The sequence below is a fragment of the Borostomias antarcticus genome (assembly GCF_949987555.1).
Source record: "Borostomias antarcticus genome assembly, chromosome: 3".
In the NCBI taxonomy this organism is placed as follows: Eukaryota; Metazoa; Chordata; class Actinopteri; order Stomiiformes; family Stomiidae; genus Borostomias; species Borostomias antarcticus.
In genome coordinates this window covers 36,119,305-36,138,302 of record NC_140236.1, presented here as the reverse complement: position 1 = coordinate 36,138,302, position 18,998 = coordinate 36,119,305, and the positions used below count along the sequence as shown (strand labels likewise).

General features: G+C 46.3%; 1 protein-coding gene across 1 annotated transcript; it reads right to left on the bottom strand.

Moving 5' to 3' along the window:
• Positions 1 to 6,991: 6,991 nt before the first annotated feature.
• Positions 6,992 to 18,318, bottom strand: lpxn (leupaxin; the record flags this gene model as incomplete). The annotated part of the gene is made up of 10 exons (XM_084436179.1): positions 6,992 to 7,258; positions 7,394 to 7,542; positions 7,978 to 8,059; positions 8,422 to 8,595; positions 8,725 to 8,976; positions 9,498 to 9,597; positions 9,733 to 9,803; positions 12,293 to 12,483; positions 14,336 to 14,399; positions 18,307 to 18,318. The coding sequence occupies 10 exons, from the start codon at positions 18,316 to 18,318 to the stop codon at positions 6,992 to 6,994; spliced, it is 1,362 nt and encodes a 453-aa protein (XP_084292305.1).
• Positions 18,319 to 18,998: the final 680 nt, after the last annotated feature.

The following is an 18,998-nucleotide window of genomic DNA, read 5'->3' as shown; positions in this document are numbered from 1 at the left end:
AATAAAAATCAATGAATCAATCAATCAAAATCAGTCAGCGTGAAGTAAAGATAGTGCTCTATGATGTTGTTCTGGTGTTTTGCACCTGGACACAAATATAAAGCATTGAGAACCTCGTAAAGTGTCCGACTCTTTTGGAGTGAAAATCTTCACAGCATTTTTTCTCTGTTGGGTCAGTTAGAATAACAAATGACACTGCTCCGCCAGCCGGCGAGTTCAAGCTCAACACTGAAGCTCTAATTCCTGTTACTTATGAAACAGTGATGCAGACCAAGGGAACCATGGATACGAGTGTTTTTGTGGTGGAAAGTGCACTGGGTTATTATTGTGGTTGGCAACATATTTGAGTGCTTCTGATTCCCCTTATTAATCATGGTCTTGTCTGACAGCGAGCGACCCATTACCCATGATGCTCTTCCCCTGATGTAAATCAACTGACGCCTAAAAAGAGAACATACTCTAGGGATACTCAACTAAACATTCAACTAATTTCAGTCATCACTCAATGTGTTGTTTTAGTATAAATACATATTGTCTTGTGAACAATTACAGAGTATGCTGTAGGCTACTGTAAACTAGATAGGTACATAAAAACAGTTTTAAAATGCTGGTATTGTTATAAATTATAAATAATATAAATATTATAATTATAAATAATAAATAGACCATTGACAAGTTAGTTAATGAGTTATTAATGATGTTTTAAAGGTGCTCTGTTCAATTTCCTGCACTTTTTGTAAAAAAAAAAAATCCAATATATGCAATAAATAGATCCAGGGGAGTCATAACTATCTCTTCAGAAAATAAAGCCAACGGTGTCGTGCCTGTGGAGCAAATGCAGAATTTATTTTTATTTTGAGCGAAGCCGGCCCGGCGCTGAGCCCCACCCCCTGAACCATACCGTATATAATAGAGGGGCAGCGTCATCTTGATGGACGTTTGAGACAAGAGATAGCTAACGTTAACTGAACATGGCGAGAGAAGTTATAGTCCGGGAGCAAAGACACCACGGCCTTCGGCTAAAAAAGAGTCAGACAAAAGACGATCACATACATGAATCAATATTGGGCTGGCTTTTACTATCTGGAGAGAGGTTGGAGCTACTTTGGGCATCAAAAGCGACTCCAGATCTCGCCTTTCTTCTCCGCGACGCGTAAGTAGCTAAATTCAGGTTCATAAGCAACGTTAGCCGGCCTAGTCCACCTAAAATGTTAGCTACCATGTATTTCTGTATTACACATATATTCATATACATCCATATACAGTATGGAGTGAAAACGCCCACTTGTTTATATCTGATACGCTGCACCACTGCCCCCTCTAGTGGCCGAAAAAAGAAAAGAGAAATCAAACTGAGCACCTTTAAGCATTTTGTAAATAGTCGATTAATTATTTACAACTATCTCTTATAAATAGTTAATAGATCATCCACAAACTGTTTAGTTATTAATGACTTATTAAATGCTGGTTAATAATTGGTTAATTATTTAAAACTGACATAAATAGTTAATACATCATGAACAAGGGATTAGTAAAGTATTTGTTAATAGTTGTTCCACCTGGGCAGTGGCTAGTTCCAGTGCGAACTAGAATGGAGAAGTAAGACGTTTCCTTCCCTCCACTAGTCTGGGGGTCCACCTTGGACAAGTGGTAGTTTTCCCTAGCCCCCCTACCTGGGGTTACAGGTAAAAACCCCGATGGACCAAGAACTAAGAGGAAGAGAGACCCGGCCCAGAGGAAGCCTGGGGCCCTCGTCTGGAGCCAGGCCCAGACAGAGGGTCCGCCTGCGAGCGCCTGGTGGCCGGGCTTACACAGGAGGGGCTGTTATGGTTGACACGCCTCTTTAACATTGCGTGGAAGTCTGGGTCAGTGCCAAAGGAGTGGCAGACTGGGGTGGTGGTCCCAATATTCAAAAAAGGGGACCAGAGGGTGTGTGCCAATTATAGAGGCATCACATTACTCAGCCTCCCTGGGAAAGTGTACTCCAAGGTGTTGGAAAGGAGGGTCCGGCCGATAGTCGAACCTCAGTTTGAAGAGGAACAATGCGGATTTTGTCCTGGTCGTGGCACCGACCAGCTCTTCACTCTTGCAAGGATCTTGGAGGGGGCTTGGGAGTTTGCCCAACCTGTCTACATGTGTTTTGTGGACTTGGAGAAGGCTTACGACCAGGTCCCTCGAGAGGTCTTGTGGAGGGTTATGCGGGAGTATGGGGTGAGGGGGTCCCTACTTAGGGCCATCCAATCCCTGTACACCCAGAGCGAGACCTGTGTCTGTGTCCTCGGCAGTAAGTCGTCTTCCTTTCCGGTGGGGGTTGGCCTCCGCCAGGGCTGCGCTTTGTCACCAATCCTGTTTGTGATTTTCATGGACAGGATATCGAGGTGTAGCCACGCGGAGGCAGGGTTGCAGTTCGGTGAGCTGGGTATCACGTCGCTGCTATTTGCAGATGATGTGGTCCTGATAGCATCATCTGCCTGCGACCTCCAGCACTCTCTGGATAGGTTCGCAACTGAGTGTGAAGCGGCTGGTATGAGAATCAGCACTTCTAAATCTGAGGCCATGGTTCTCAGCAGGAAACTGTCCGCTCCGAGTAGGAAATGAGTCCTTACCCCAAGTGAAGGAGTTCAAGTATCTGGGGGTCTTGTTCACGAGTGAGGGAACCATGGAGAGGGAGTTTGGCCGGAGAATCGGAGCAGCTGGTGCGGTTCTGCAGTCGCTTTACCACACTGTGGTGACGAAAAGAGAGCTGAGCCAAAACTCAAAGCTCTCGATCTACCGATCTGTCTTCGTCCCCACCCTCACCTATGGTCATGAAGGATGGGTCATGACCGAAAGAACGAGATCACGGATACAAGCGGCCAAAGTGAGTTTTCTCCAGAGGGTGGCTGGGGTCTCCCTGAGAGATTGGGTGAGAAGTTCAGTCATCCAGGAGAGACTCGGAGTAGAGCCGCTGCTCATCTGCGTCGAAAGGAGCCAGTTGAGGTGGTTCGGGCATCTAGTGAGGATGCCTCCTGGGCGCCTCCCTAGGGAGGTGTTCCAGGCGTGTCCGGCTGGGAGGAGGCCGCGGGGTAGACCCAGGACTGGTTGGCGGGATTACATCTCCGCACTGGGAGCGGCTAAAGATTCCCCAGGCAGAGCTGGTTGATGCTGCCAGGGAAAGGGATGTCTGGGGCCCCCTGCTGGAACTGCTGCCTCCGCGACCCGACCCCGGATAAGCGGATGAAGATGGATGGATGATCCACCTGCAGTTGTTCCCATCTTTCCTGACATCAGGGAACCTATCTAAACACAAATTAATAAATATTTAGAAGTGAGTAACAAATCATTATGTAAAGGTTAGTAAATATATTTTTTAAAGATGATGTCAATCGTTTATAGACCGTTTTGGGGCGTTATTCTAATGAGGAATAGTTGCAACTTTAGAATAACGTCCCAAAAAGGTCTACAATTCATGAACATGGAATTATCAAATATATTAACTAACCTTTAACAAATGAGTTGAATAATTACTTTACAATTTTCTAATATAAAATAACATTTGTAGCAAATGAGAAATAGTTGCAACTTTAGAATAACATCACTATAAGGTCTATAAACTATTGACATGGTCTTAACAAATATATTTACTAATCTTTACACAATGATTTGTTAATCACTTCTAAACATTTTAGGTGGGTTCACTGATAGAAGGCGAGATGAAGCCAGCTGTAGATCTGGATCAAATACTTAATCAGTCCTTAGCAAGTAATACTACTAATCACTTTCTCTGCTATTTATGAGGTGTAGTGTTAAATCATTTACCAATAACAAACATTAAACACGTCATTAATAATGTTAATGTTAACAAACAGTTTGTGAATGATCTATTAACTATTTATATGGGATAGTTGTTCTAAAGTGTTACTGCATTGTCTTACTGGGTGAGCTGTGTTCATGTGAATCTGAGTTCATATTCTAAGGGTCACTGCGTCGCTCGTCAGTATTTTTCCACATTCGCTTGCCCACGCTGGGTTCGAACTTGGGTTGTGACTTAACAACGCCTGACCAACACTCATAAACACTTCAGCCAGCTACAGCACCAAAAATATGAGTCCTTCTATGATGCCTGTGTGTGGTACGTTGTGTTTACACCGAGGAGTGAGTTTAATAACCAACTGAACATCTTTACATTCAGAGGTTTTGTTTCTCTTGATTATGTGATTGTGTTTGTTGTGTCTGTGTCTCTCCCCTCAGGTCATGAATAAAACTCCACTCATCAGTACGGTCATCAGCACTCTTAAAAATAGAATAAAAAAATAGAAATAAAAATAATAAATAATAATAATAAAAAATATTTTGGCTGCATAATTTGCTAACAATTTCAACCCCAGCACTGTATGTACTGTATTTATGTAACAACGGCTTGTAATGATCTCGCAGTAAACTTCCAAACTTTACTAGACCTAGAAGACTTGTGATCCCCGTTGTCAAAGCTGATTTATGAGCAGCTGCAGCTGTTATGGGTGTGTGGCCAGTGCTGCTGATATAGAGGCCTGCACCGTACATGAGACATACTGTATGTGACAGTTATGGGCCCCGATCGAGGATGGAGGCTATGTGAGCCCGGGGTTTACAGGGTAGGGCCACCCTTGCCTGGTTGTCACCCACAGTGGGACTGTGTCTGTCTGGGAGGGGGTACCCCCCACCGACCCCCACGGGGGTGACACAGCGGCCACGGGCAGTTTGGGGCGAGAGTAGGATTTCAGTGTCATGCTGGGGTGACACTCCTTACTGCATTCTGCATCCCCCCCCACACACACACACACACACGCACACACACACACACACACCCCACACACACACACACACACACACACACACACCCCGGCGCACTCTCACCTCGTTACACTGCAGTAAATGTCACCTGAGTTACACTCCCCACACAACCCACAGGCAGCCTTTTATTCACGGCCTTTTATAAGAACCAACGCTCACATTTCATCTTCTCTCGCTTTATGACGCACCAAGGACCTTTTCCCTCCTTCCTCACTCTGCTAGTAGATATCACCCACAAGCTGACATGTTGCTCTTGTTCGATGGGCATGTTTTCCATGCTAGTCTCAACCTCGTCTCAGGCCTATTTTGTCTGTGTGTGAGTTCACCTGAGTTAACGTTGTCAGCTGTGAGTTCACCTGAGTTAACGTTGTCAGCTGTGCCATCACCACAAAGTCAAATAGAGCTTCTGATGCCGCAGCCTGGATTAGTGTCAGCTTGTATATCTGAGGTATTTCACTGAAGTCTAAATTTAAGCTGCCCACCATGACTTTATAGGTCTGAAAACCCATACTCAGGAAACTGACAGTTAAACAAGGCTTACCTCTCATTTGAGCTGAGAAGCACAGCGAGCCGAAGGCTAGGCCACGCAGACACAGTGAGTCGGCTGCAGTGACACCGGGCGGTGTCGGGTATCGGACCAGGAGACTTTGTCTAATGTGCTGATGACAGGGTGATTTATCTCCTCCTCAATATCCACTCACGCAGCCCAACGCAAAGCAGGAGAAAGGGGGCTACTTTATATAAACCCAGGGGTGCACTATAGCCGTGGCGCTTGAGAGCGGAGACTCAGTCCAACACCTCCATCTCCTCTCTGGGTTGGAGCTGGCCAGGTTGGTACTGGCCAGGGGAGCTACATCTGGACCCAATCCGGTTTCTGTCCCTGAACCTTCATCAATCTACTCCGGCTACTATAAAAGAGGCAGTGTGGAGGTTATCCAAGCCCCTCGTGTACCAGGGCGAACGGTGAGTCGGATCCAACTTGGGTACCGTAGACACTGTGCATGTGTTTGCCCCCGAGCAGCCTGCTGATAGACTCAGGACACAGACGCCCCTCGGCCAGAAAAGTGTCCCTCTGCTGGGCATCTTCATGGAAACCATGGATTTCCCTCCAGGAAAAACGGTGGATGTGTGTTATTCTTTCTCCCTCTTTAAATATTATGAGATCATGATGTATGAAATGTACTGTATGTTAAATGTCACTGATACACCTCTAAGCAATCCAAAGTTCACAAATGTAAAATTTGGGTTCCCCCTTTTAGTCATTCGATATAGGCATTCGAAATAGTCATTGTCAGTAGTTTTTATTCCATTTTCAACTATTGTATGTGGTTGTACCTTGCTTCATAGTTAGGTGTTGTCACTTGTTTGGTACACTGTATTATAGTAAAGTAAGACACCCAGCATATTTAAATAATTTAACATTATACACACTACTATGTTAACTCCGTTATATAAATAATCCATTCACATCCATAACTGCTCGTAATGTTCTATAACACAAAGAGACAGAAAAAACAGATGTGCTCTATTTCTCACTTCCTATCCTATTGACTTACTGTACAGTATGTAGCATGGATGTATTAATAGAACATAATACGTAATTATAACATAATTGTTAGTGGATAAAAGTCTGCTAAATAGGTATGTAGCCTACAAGGTTTTTCATTAAGTAACACAAACTATACGGTTTATTTGTTTATCCGATTACCTCATTCATCAAATCTTAGTATACTATTAGGCTATCATTAGGGCTGGGTTTAAAAAATCGATTCATCGATTCTGAATCGATTCTGAATCAAATGGTTCAGAATCGATTCATGAATCCCAAAATCGATCTTTTATTTAAGGAATGAATGAATAAATGAAGGAATGAATAGTTAATTCATTCATTCAATGATTCATTCATTCATTTATTTTTGGAAATCAGTATCGATACCCAGCCCTGTGTTGCATAACTTGGCAGTCATGTAATTAAGGTTACAGCAAAAAAAACAGGTTTTAGTAACACTAACCGAATCGATATTGAATCGAATCGAATCAAATCGTGATAATCAATTCCGTCCTTGTGAATCGGAATCGTATCGATTCTTGAAATTCGACTCGATACCCAGCCCTAATTATCATTATCATTTCATCAAAATGATAATCAAAGTGATCATTCGATCATTTATTCAAGCAGTCAGACAAACAGCTTGGCGTGGCACGCCGGACAGTAGGGCTTCCCCTGCTGCTCCTGGAACACGCCCTGGGTCAGCTGTCTCTGGCAGAAGGCGCAGACAAAGTGCTCCGGGTGGAACTTGCGCTCCAGGGCGGAGATGCAGCGGCCGCTGATGGGCTCGCCACACCCCCCACACAGGGTCCCCTGGCGGGCGTGGTAGTGACGCGAGCACAGGGGCCGGCCGTCCATCTCCAGGAAACAGCCGTCGGTAAACGGCTTCAGACAGTCCTGGAGGGAGAGAGACAACGAGGGAGAGAGAAAGAAAAGAGAGAGAGAGAGCTGCATTGAGACTCATAGCTGCTGAGAGTGATTAGTGTGTGCGTGTGCGTGTGTGTGTGTGTGTGTGTGAAGTGAAGGACTCACCGCGCAGACGAAGCAGTCGGGGTGCCAGGTTCCGTTGGCAGCGGTCAGGTAGTTCTCCCTGACTGGATGACCACAGCCTGAACACCTGGGCGCAAAGAGGTGGTAGAAGTCTTGAACGCAATATGGCTTCCCATCCTTCTCCAGAAAGCCTGTAGTAGACACACACACACACACACACACACACACACACACACACACACACACACACACACACACACACACACACACACACACACACACACACACACACACACACACACACACTCAGTCAGTTGGAACAGCAGTGGTTGTGGTAAATGGTATATAGCGCTTTTCCACCTTAGCGGCACTCAAAGTGCTTTACAATGACCTCTCATTCACCCATTCACACACACATTCACACACCAATGGCGGCAGCTGCCATGCAAGGTGCTAACCTGCTCATTGGGAGCAATTTGAGGTTAGGTGTCTTGCTCAAGGACACTTCGACATGTGGACAGTCGGAGTTGGGATTCGAACCGCTGACCCTTCGATCACTGAACGACCCGCTCTACCAACTGAGCTACAGCCGCCCCGTGTGGACCTGTCTTTCATGCGCCTCTTACCTTCAGGCCCAAACCGGTCACCACAGTGGGAACAGAAGAAGTGTTCTGGGTGCCAGGTGTTGTCCATTGCAGTGAGGATGTTCTGATCAAGAAGACACAAATCCCAGAATGCACTGTAAACTCAGCACGTTGATGGAAGATGGACTATTTACTTGATTGATTGATTAATTGATTGATTGATTGATTGATTGATTGATTGATTGATTGATTGATTGATTGAAAACATTTGGTCCATCTAGACTATTGTAATCAACGCAGTATTCACTTTTGTGCAGCTGGGCTGCGTTTCCCAAAAGCTTCTTTCATTAAGAGGCTCTTTAGCCCATTCAGTTGACCAATCAGAGAGCTTGCCCAGACCAGTTGACCAATCAGAACGCTCTAAATGAATGGCCCAAGAGCCTCTTAACAAAAGAAGCTTTTGGGAAACCTGGCCCAGTACTGTACCTGCAGAATGGGTCCCTTGCAGTAGGCACAGCGGGGTGAGAAGAGCTGATGGTAGTCGTTCTCACAGTAGGCCGTCCCGTCCCTTTCGAAGAAGCCGCTGGACGACAGCTCCACCTCACACACCGCACACACAAAGTGCTCAGGGTGCCACATCTCTCCCAAAGCCGAAATCAGCTAGGAGCAAGTCCACAATGTAAAAGTTATACTGTGGTAGTTGTAATGCTTTATGTTACTGTATGTGAGATGCTGGTGAGAGTAGTCTTGAATGCCCTCCTCCAGTGTTCAGAGGTGTGTTTTGTTTACCTTTCCCACAATGCACTTGCCACAGGAAGCACAGTGGCCCTTAGCAATGGTGCGGACGCCCATCTTCTCCATGTCCGAGTTCAGGCCCCCCAGGAGGTCATCTATGGCATCTTGCTTTCTTCTCAGAGATGTCCCTTTTACACCCGAGCTCTTCATCTCCTCTCTGTCATCCTGCGCTTTGCTCTCCTTCTTCACACTTCCACACTTTTTTGCTAGCGGTGGTGGGGTTGCTGCAGAGTTTGATTCTGGAAGCTGAGAAGATGGAGGAATTAGAATAACATTTATTAACGTCTCAAAACTACTCTTCCGAGTCTCAAAGATGGACTTACTAATGGCATTACTCCGATTATGTTCATTTCACATCCCCACAGTGTAGCTCTATCGCCCTCTGCTGGCGAATCAAGTGATTTTCCCTGACAATCGCTCCCATGCCTTTTGTTTTTGGTAACTGGTGATTCAAGGTCCAAATTAGGCTACATGCTGCCGGGCCAGTGTCCTCATTAGCACTAACAGGGGTCCCCTGATCTGTTGTGGTAATGTTCAGGGGTCCCTTGATCTGTTGTGGTAATGTTCAGGGGTCTCTTGATCTGTTGTGGTAATGTTCAGGGGTCCCTTGATCTGTTGTGGTAATGTTCAGGGGTCCCTTGATCTGTTGTGGTAATGTTCAGGGGACCCTTGATCTGTTGTGGTAATGTTCAGGGGTCCCTTGATCTGTTGTGGTAATGTTCAGCCGAGGACCCGTGCTCAGAAGGGCAGCATCACTGCACACTCACCTCCAGCCCCAGGCCTAGCAGCTTCTCCAGGATGGAGTCCAGCTCTTTGGTGGCTGTGTTCGGGCTCATCACGGACGCCTCCACAGGAGCAGGCAACGCACTGACAGAGAGAGAGAACGAAAGGCTAGTCGCAGCATCTCGGCTCCCTACGGGAACCTAGTGAAGACACATTAGTGTTAAATGAGCTAAATGAGCAGGTCTCAGAGAGTAGTCCTCTACTCCCGGTCCATCTTACCTGTACACATTTGTGCTTTCTGACTCCTTGCCTTTACTTGGAGGGAGGCCAACAGGACGCACCTTTGAGACCTGTAGTGAATGACAAGATAACCAAGTCAGTTGAGAATGAGATTCTAATATGACCTACAGGAGAGGAAGAATTGACACCTTGCGATAAATAGGGTCGAGGATTCCTAATTCACTGATAAATATCCAAAATGTCTTCCGCCATCACCTTTCCGTATGTGTGGGCAGTTGTGTCTCTCTCTGTCTGTAGAGGATGACCAGCTGTCCCTGGATTAGTTGGATTCTGGGTCAACTCCTCCAGGAGAAGATCTGTTAGACCATTAACCGTGTACATTTTTGAACATACTGTATGGATATGTGAGCACTCATACATAACAAACACTTTACTGTAGTTTGTTAAAAAGATTAACTTAACATAAAAAGAGGCGATAGGTAATGTTCGAGACAGGGCGACGTAGATTCAACTTCAAATTCAGGTTTCAATCAATCAATCAAGTTGGATTTATATAGCGCCCTTCATGATACCCAGAGCGCTTTACAGAGTCCAGTATTCATTCAGACAGTCATACCGGTGGTGGTCAGATACATCTGTAGCCACAGCTGCCCTGGGGCAGACTGACAGAAGCGTGGCTGCCAATCAGCGCCTACGGCCCCTCCGACCACCACCAACATTCATTCATATTCATACGTTGCATGTCTTTATGATGGTGGGGGACCTGGAACGACCGGGATTTGAACCCAGGACCTTCTTGCTGTGAGGCGACAGTGCTAACCACTGACCACATGTAAAAATACAGTGTACAATATACAGTGAAAGGTTGCTGCCAGGTCTGTGATGTGCTCGACTGTGGTGCCCTTGAGCAAGGCACCTAAGCCCAACACTAGCTCATAATTCTTAGTGGATGAAAGTCTGCTAAATTACTAAAATGTATAAATTCAAATAGTTTCCTGTGATCTATAGAGTCAACTGCATAGATAGTCTACTCCCTCGCACTCGTAGGCCGAACGTGCACTCATGACTTTGCTGCAGTTGTTGCAAAGCGGTTTCCTCAGGAAGTGAACAGACCAACATATTTTCATAACAGAAGTGAAACTTCTGACAGCAGTGAAATGCACACTGCACACTACAACCCCCAACATGATGAAAGGGAACATGTTACAACAGTATGAAGATGGAGGTCTTCTGAGGGAACGCTTAGAAAGTGATATGAGGGTCCATATTCTTTGTTCCAAAAAAGGACAAATGTAGACTTACAGTACATCTATCGCTGAAGATCTTAATACAGTGTGGAAGATTATGTGATAGTAAGACAGACATATAATAGGCTAGTGTCAATCAATAATTAATCTACCATCAGTCTTTCAACATTTGTATATAAAATATATAAAATATAATATAAATATATATATAATAATAAAAAAATATATATATATAATACAGTATATAAATAACATATAAAATGACATAGACAGACATACAAATCTAGTCTTTTTGCTGAACTGACTCAAATCATGTCCTATGGAATTTCAAACTTTGCTCATTTAGAATGTCAATCTTACTTTGGACACGTACTTCATTCAGAAACGCATCAGCGTTGCTATTCTTTCACCAGATATTTTCCATACTAATTAACAGAAGAAAAGAAAGAGTACTTACCAAGCTCATCCATGCTTGCTCAATCTGAGAGAACTGTATAAGCCTATGTCTACGTGTGTGTGTGTGTGTGTGTGTGTGTGTGTGTGTGTGTGTGCGTGCGTGCGTGTGTGTGTGTGTGTGTGCGTGCGTGTGTGTGTGTGTGTGTGTGTGTGTGTGTGTGTGTGTGCGTGCGTGTGTGTGGTGTTTCCGCTTCGAGTTGCTATGGTAATCAAGCCTACATCTCCAGATTCTGCTGTTTCCTTTTGACAGTTTGTTTTCTTGCTTATTTCCTCAGAGTCACTCATGCTGAACCTGTGCTGACCTTTTTAAAAATGTCCAATACATTACATTACATTACATTACATTACATTACAATACATTACATTACATTACATTACATTACAATACAATACAATACATTACAGTCATTTAGCAGACGCTTTTATCCAAAGCGACTAACAATAATTGCATTTAACGTAGGAAAAGCCAATGTACTACTATACAATGGTATACAATACCACCAAGTGGCCTTAAAACGTATCAAGGGATGTTAGATTTGCAAACCAATGACTGTTGGCAAAGTCTGTTGTTGTCAATGGCCAATTGGGGATGGATAATATGTACATATTGGTCTAATTACCCAATAGCCTCTCCATACTGCTCCCTGAGTCTTCCATCAGCATTCAGACAGCTCAAAGCAATTAACTACACCAGAGCAGACAGAGAACTTAACCACAGGCAGTAGGATGGATGTGCATGCCTACTGTAGCCAGTTACGCAAGTATGAAATGCATAGCCTATGATGATAACTTTAGGGGAAATTGTTATTAAAGTTTAACTTGAATTATTGGTTCTGTCGCATATAAGGAGCCAGATGGCAGCAGATCTGTCAGCTCCTAGGAAGGCGCTTCGCCACCAGGGGCAGAGAGCCAGGGGCAGAGAGCCAGGGGGGCAGAGAGCTGGGGCAGAGAGCTGGGGCAGAGAGCAGGGGCAGAGAGAGCTGGGGCAGAGAGCAGGGGCAGAGAGCAGGGGCAGAGAGCAGGGGGCAGAGAGCCAGGGGCAGAGAGCAGGGGCAGAGAGCAGGGGGCAGAGAGCTGGGGCAGAGAGCTGGGGGCAGAGAGCAGGGGCAGAGAGCTGGGGGCAGAGAGCAGGGGCAGAGAGCAGGGGCAGAGAGAGCAGGGGCAGAGAGCTGGGGCAGAGAGAGCAGGGGCAGAGAGCTGGGGCAGAGAGAGCAGGGGCAGAGAGCTGGGGCAGAGAGAGCAGGGGCAGAGAGCAGGGGCAGAGAGAGCCAGGGGCAGAGAGCAGGGGCAGAGAGCTGGGGCAGAGAGCTGGGGCAGAGAGCAGGGGCAGAGAGCAGGGGCAGAGAGCTGGGGGCAGGGGCAGAGAGAGCTGGGGCAGAGAGCAGGGGCAGAGAGCAGGGGCAGAGAGCAGGGGCAGAGAGCTGGGGGCAGGGGCAGAGAGAGCAGGGGCAGAGAGCAGGGGCAGAGAGCAGGGGCAGAGAGCAGGGGCAGAGAGCAGGGGGCAGAGAGCAGGGGCAGAGAGCAGGGGCAGAGAGCAGGGGCAGAGAGCAGGGGCAGAGAGAGCTGGGGCAGAGAGAGCTGGGGCAGAGAGCTGGGGCAGAGAGCAGGGGCAGAGAGCAGGGGGCAGAGAGCTGGGGCAGAGAGAGCTGGGGCAGAGAGCAGGGGCAGAGAGCTGGGGCAGAGAGCTGGGGCAGAGAGCAGGGGCAGAGAGCAGGGGCAGAGAGAGCAGGGGCAGAGAGCTGGGGCAGAGAGCAGGGGCAGAGAGAGCTGGGGCAGAGAGCAGGGGCAGAGAGCAGGGGGCAGAGAGCAGGGGCAGAGAGCAGGGGCAGAGAGAGAAGGGGCAGAGAGAGAAGGGGCAGAAAGCAGGGGCAGAGAGCTCCAGCCTGGCACTGTCACAAAGAGACACCTGGACCAGGCAAGCTGGCAAACAAACAGGCAGCGAATCGTCAGCGTGGCACAAAGCTGGTAGCGCCCCACACAGGCGTCACTGGCTCCGCCTCTCCACCTTTGACCGCGGGGAGGAGAAGAGAGGTCAATCTAACGTGTTAGGGGGGGAGCTGTGTCTGGGTTACTGTATGTCTGTGAGAGGGGCCATCTTGTCTCATGGCCTCCTGGTCAGGGTAGAAGTGAGGGTGGTCAAGCCAAAGGCTCTGGGCCAGGGGACATTGAAGGGCATTAACCTCACAGGTCCAGAGGGCAACGGGGGAGAGGGGCCCGTGAGCCCAATACAAAAGCTGTCAGGGAGGCTGCTGGTCCTGCTGTAAGACCCAGGAGGAGAGGTGGAGCAGACAGCGCCTGTGGTGACCCAAGCTGGTAGGACTGACCACCACCATCTCTGGAGTGGACGACATTATAGGTACATGGCCCATTTTTCAATGTGCTTGACATTTGATTGTACTTAATTTGGAAGTTTGTGTTGCGTTTCAACTTTGCTTTCTCAATTCCAGGAAATGAACAAGCACGGGTGGGGGCCGAGACAGGAAGTGACACAGCAGGGCGGGTGCTGTCACTGTGAAGTAGCTCCTATCTTCGAAGACTCCTTTAATGTTTTCACATCACAGTCAATCCACACTCACATCCTGTCCGATGCCGTGCTCCTCCAGGACGCCAGGTGACAATGACAAGGGACATGTCACTCATCCAGACAAGGACGACCCTGAAAATGAAAACGTCACCGGGAGAGAATCACATCACTTTATAGGCCCTGTGCACCAGCTCCACTACTTCCTGAAAGTCACTTGGCATCTTTATTTCCTGTCCTATATGATTGGATTAAGTGATTAATCAGGTGTGCGCTGGGTCTGCCGCACACCTGATTAATCACTTAATCCAATCATATAGGACAGGAAATCTAGATGCCAAGTGACTTTCAGGAAGTAGTGGAGCTGGTGCACAGGGCCTATTGACCCTTTTAATAATCTACTGTAATGTTTACTGACCACAGATGTCAGGAATGTAGAAGCTGGGTTGTGGCACTCCTAGTGAGGCAGAATCAGAGATAACCTATAGGGGGAGACAGAGATAACCTATAGGGGGAATCAGAGATAACCTATAGGGGGAATCAGAGATAACCTATAGGGGGAATCAGAGATAACCTATGGGGGGAGACAGAGATAACCTATAGGGGGAATCAGAGATAACCTATAGGGGGAGACAGAGATAACCTATAGGGGGAGACAGAGATAACCTATAGGGGGAATCAGAGATAACATATAGGGGGAATCAGAGATAACCTATAGGGGGAGACAGAGATAACCTATAGGGGGAATCAGAGATAACCTATAGGGGGAATCAGAGATAACCTATAGGGGGAATCAGAGATAACCTATAGGGGGAGACAGAGATAATCTATAGGGGGAATCAGAGATAACCTATAGGGGGAGACAGAGATAACCTATAGGGGGAATCAGAGATAACCTATAGGGGGAGACAGAGATAACCTATAGGGGGAGACAGAGATAACCTATAGGGGGAATCAGAGATAACCTATAGGGGGAGACAGAGATAACCTATAGGGGGAATCAGAGATAACCTATAGGGGGAGACAGAGATAACCTATAGGGGGAGACAGAGATAACCTATAGGGGGAATCAGAGATAACCTATAGGGGGAATCAGAGATAACCTATAGGGGGAGACAGAGATAACCTATAGGGGGAGACGGAGATAACCTATAGGGGGAATCAGAGATAACCTATAGGGGGAATCAGAGATAACCTATAGGGGGAATCAGAGATAACCTATAGGGGGAGACAGAGATAACCTATAGGGGGAATCAGAGATAACCTATAGGGGGAATCAGAGATAACCTATAGGGGGAGACAGATAAACGCTTCCCCTCACCCTAACCCGGGTCCGTATCCTTTTCCTACCCCCACCCTACCCCTGACCCCTGCCTCTATCTGGGCCCAGGCACATTCACGCACACAGACACACACCAGTGTTTGCCATGTCTCTCCTATGATGTTATTAGCCTCTCTTACTCTGAAAATGTAATTTAATGTTATTTATTGCTTTATAAATGTTCTTAGCCGGTAGACAAACATACTCCTGGAGCTTGCTCGATCGCCTTGTTGAGAGGGGTCAGGGAAGAATTTTTACAGCTCACTTATCTGGCCCCCGGGTGATTACTGTTTTTTTGCTTCCCTCTGGAATATGTAGAGAGTGGGTCGTATGCCCACCTCCCTTGTTCTCTGTAAAGCGCATTGTGTTGCCTCTGGGTATGAAATGCGCTATACAAATAAAGCTTTGATTGATTGATTGATTTGAGGTGGGATAGCAACAGGAAGAGGTGGCTGGCTTTCCTGAGAGCAAACATGGACAATCAAAGGTCCATCCCAATGTCCAGGACATTAAACGCTTATCCTTTGATTTGGTTTAAGTTTTCAGATGGATGCAAACTCATGATGTCAGTCGTTGTTTTGCAGGAAAAAAAAAGGTGTGCTTATTACCACTCCATTGTTCTCCTTGAGAAGAGACCACCACCACCCATACGGTCAACACTACCGCCAATAACCCAGCAAACACACAACGTCAGGGAGGCGTTCAGATCATGTCTTAATAACGTCCGTCGGTCCAGAACCCCATTTGTACGTCTGCTGGACCCCTCAATATTCAAACGTCTGGCTTGGACCCCTCTAAGACGTCTGTGGACGTGCAGAACGGGTTCAATATCTGAACGTTAAAAAAAACTTTCATTCTGGCTCCTAATTGGATGTCTTTGGACGTCCGAAAAAGACGAAAAAGACATCTAAAAGACGTCTTTTAGACGTGTCTTTGCTCAGTGGGAACAGGACCACCACAGCCACCATGACGGACTCACTCGGCCCCCAGGACAGACCCCCCAGACCCTGGGCTCTTTCTTTGGAACAAGTTTGGTTAAATGGGAGGAAAGCCTGCCATAATAAGAATACTGTGCTGTGGAGTTACTAGGGCTGGGTATCGAGTCGAATTTTAAGAATCGATTCGATTCCGATTCACAAGGTTCAGAATTGATTATCTCGATTCAATATCGATTCGGTTAGTGTTACTAAAACCTTTTTTTTTTTTTTTGCTGTCACCTTAATTACATGACTGCCAAGTTATGCAACACATCAATACGGCTAGGTATCGATACTGATTTCCAAAAATGAATGAATGAATGAATGAATGAATGAATGAATGAATGAATGAATGAATGAATGAATGAATGAATCATTGAATGAATGAATGAACTATTCATACCTTCATTTATTCATTCATTCATTAAATAAAAGATCGATTTTGGGATTCATGAATCGATGAATCGATGTTTTAAACCCAGCCCTAGGAGTTACTGTGATATAAAAACATGGGATTTTGTCATTTTTTCCACTGAGTCCACAGTAGTTCATTTATTGTCGATGTGTTTTGTGGTATTTATTGTGTATATTGGTCATTGGTCAAGCTTATTTAGTAGCAACCTCGCACATCTGAATTTAGTTGATGTGATGTGATTGACGTGACAACTGGATTTTAAAAAGATGTGTCAATTCAATGTTGCTCAGAGCTTTGAAGTGAGACACTGTTTTTCAGTTGGCAAGTGCATCGATTTCACTTGCTCTGCATCTGCATTTTTTAAATAAATCAAGCGAATTTTTGAATGTTTTGAATGTCTCTTTTTAAGCCTTTTAAGTGATTAAGCATGACCAACTCTTTCACTGAAGGCCATGACCTACGAACATCCCACAGTCTTAAGTACAACATTAAGGCTAGTGGTTCAAAATCAAAGAATACATGTTATCAGTCAAGCTACAAATTAGCCTACTTCACACTGGAAGTCCACTACTACAACTTTGTTGTATTTGTGCCTTGCACAATTTTAAGGCAACAGTCAGTTTAGTTGTCAGAGCAGATCTCTGATCTCTACTCTGATGACTTGCACTGAATGGAGTCTTGGAGTTTTTTTCAAGTATGAAGTCTTTGACTGATTTTGTTAGGTTAGGCTATATTATCAGCCTATCAGTTTGTCGTGGTACAAAATAGATTTGCTAAAAACCAAAACGTGATTAAATCAGCCCTCGCAAAATACTCCAGCTAAACTGCAGTACAAAACTGTCACGCTTAAAGGACAATGCTCGTTTTTGACAACCTGGACCTTATTTACGACATATTATAAGACGTTTGACTCACCGAGATCACTTTGGTGTAGTTCGGAGGCCTGTAGAAGAAATTTAAAATCTAGCGCGAGCCAGTATATCCATGTAATGGCGGTGGACGGGGCACTGAGAATGCAGTTTCTAAAAATCTATTTTCTGCCGCGAAACGGTTGTTTTCATCAATCTGTCTTGATGAATCGCTAGTTGTGCTTACATAGAGCATAACTGTTGTGGTTTTCACATGCCATGATCTTTAGAAACGTCTTTCGAAACGAAATAGCTTCCTCACTTGCTCCAGCACTAATGAGCACAGCGCGCAATCGTTGCTCCAGCACGCTGTGCGCATGCGTGCTGGAGCAAGTGAGGAAGCTATTTCGTGTCTAAAGACGTTTCTAAAGATCATATTACAGAGGCATGTGAAATACCACAACATGCCTATGCTCTCTATGTAAGCACAACTAGCGATTCATAAAGACAGATTGATGAAAACAACCGTTTCGCGGCATAAAATAGATTTTTAGAAACTGCATTCTCAGTGCCCCCACCACCACCATTACATGGATATACTGGCTCGCGCTGGATTTAAAATTTCTTCTACAGGCCTCCGAACTACACCAAAGTGATCTCGGTGAGTCAAACGTCTTATAATATGTCGTAAATAAGGTCCAGGTTGTCAAAAACGAGCATTGTCCTTTAATCTAAGTAGCAAGAGGCAAATGCTTCTCATTTGACAAGGGGGGGGGGGGGGGGGGGGGGTGACATGAATGCTGTTCAACATTTATATCCACGACCTACCGGAAACAACATCCCGGAAATATGGCTACGCTGATGACCTGGCCATCATGATGCGACGACCAACATGGGAGGCGATGGAAGTCGGCCTAAACCACGACATGGACATCCTAGCAGCCTATCTGCGCATGTGGCGCCTCCAGCTCAGCATTGGCAAGACAGTGTCAGCAGCTTACCACCTCAACAACAGCGAGGCAAGAAGGGAACTGGAAGTTTTTGTAAACAACAAGCGCCTGGAGTGCCAGCAAGCCCCGCGGTACCTCGGTGTACGCCTGGATAGGACACTCTCCTTCAAACAACACCTTGAAGAGGTGACGGCAAAAGTGTCATCAAGGGTCTCACTAATCCGACGTCTCGCTGGAACTAGCTGGGGTGCAACCGCCAAGGTGCTTAGAATCTCCACCCAAGCCCTGGTCTTCTCTGCAGCTGAATACTGTGCCCCAGCCTGGTGCAGAAGCCCTCATGCCAGGAAGGTCGACATTGCGATAAATAACGCTCTGCGGACCATAACTGGCTGCCTGAAGCCCACTCCTGTGTGCCAACTGCTAGTACTAGCAGGAATTGCCCCGGCCGGCCTCCGACGAGAGGCTGCTACCCTCGCCCTAGCAAGGAAAGCCCAAAGACACGACTGGCATATCTTGCACAACACCACCACAATGCCACTGCCCCCCCATAGACTCAAGTCCCGCCACCCG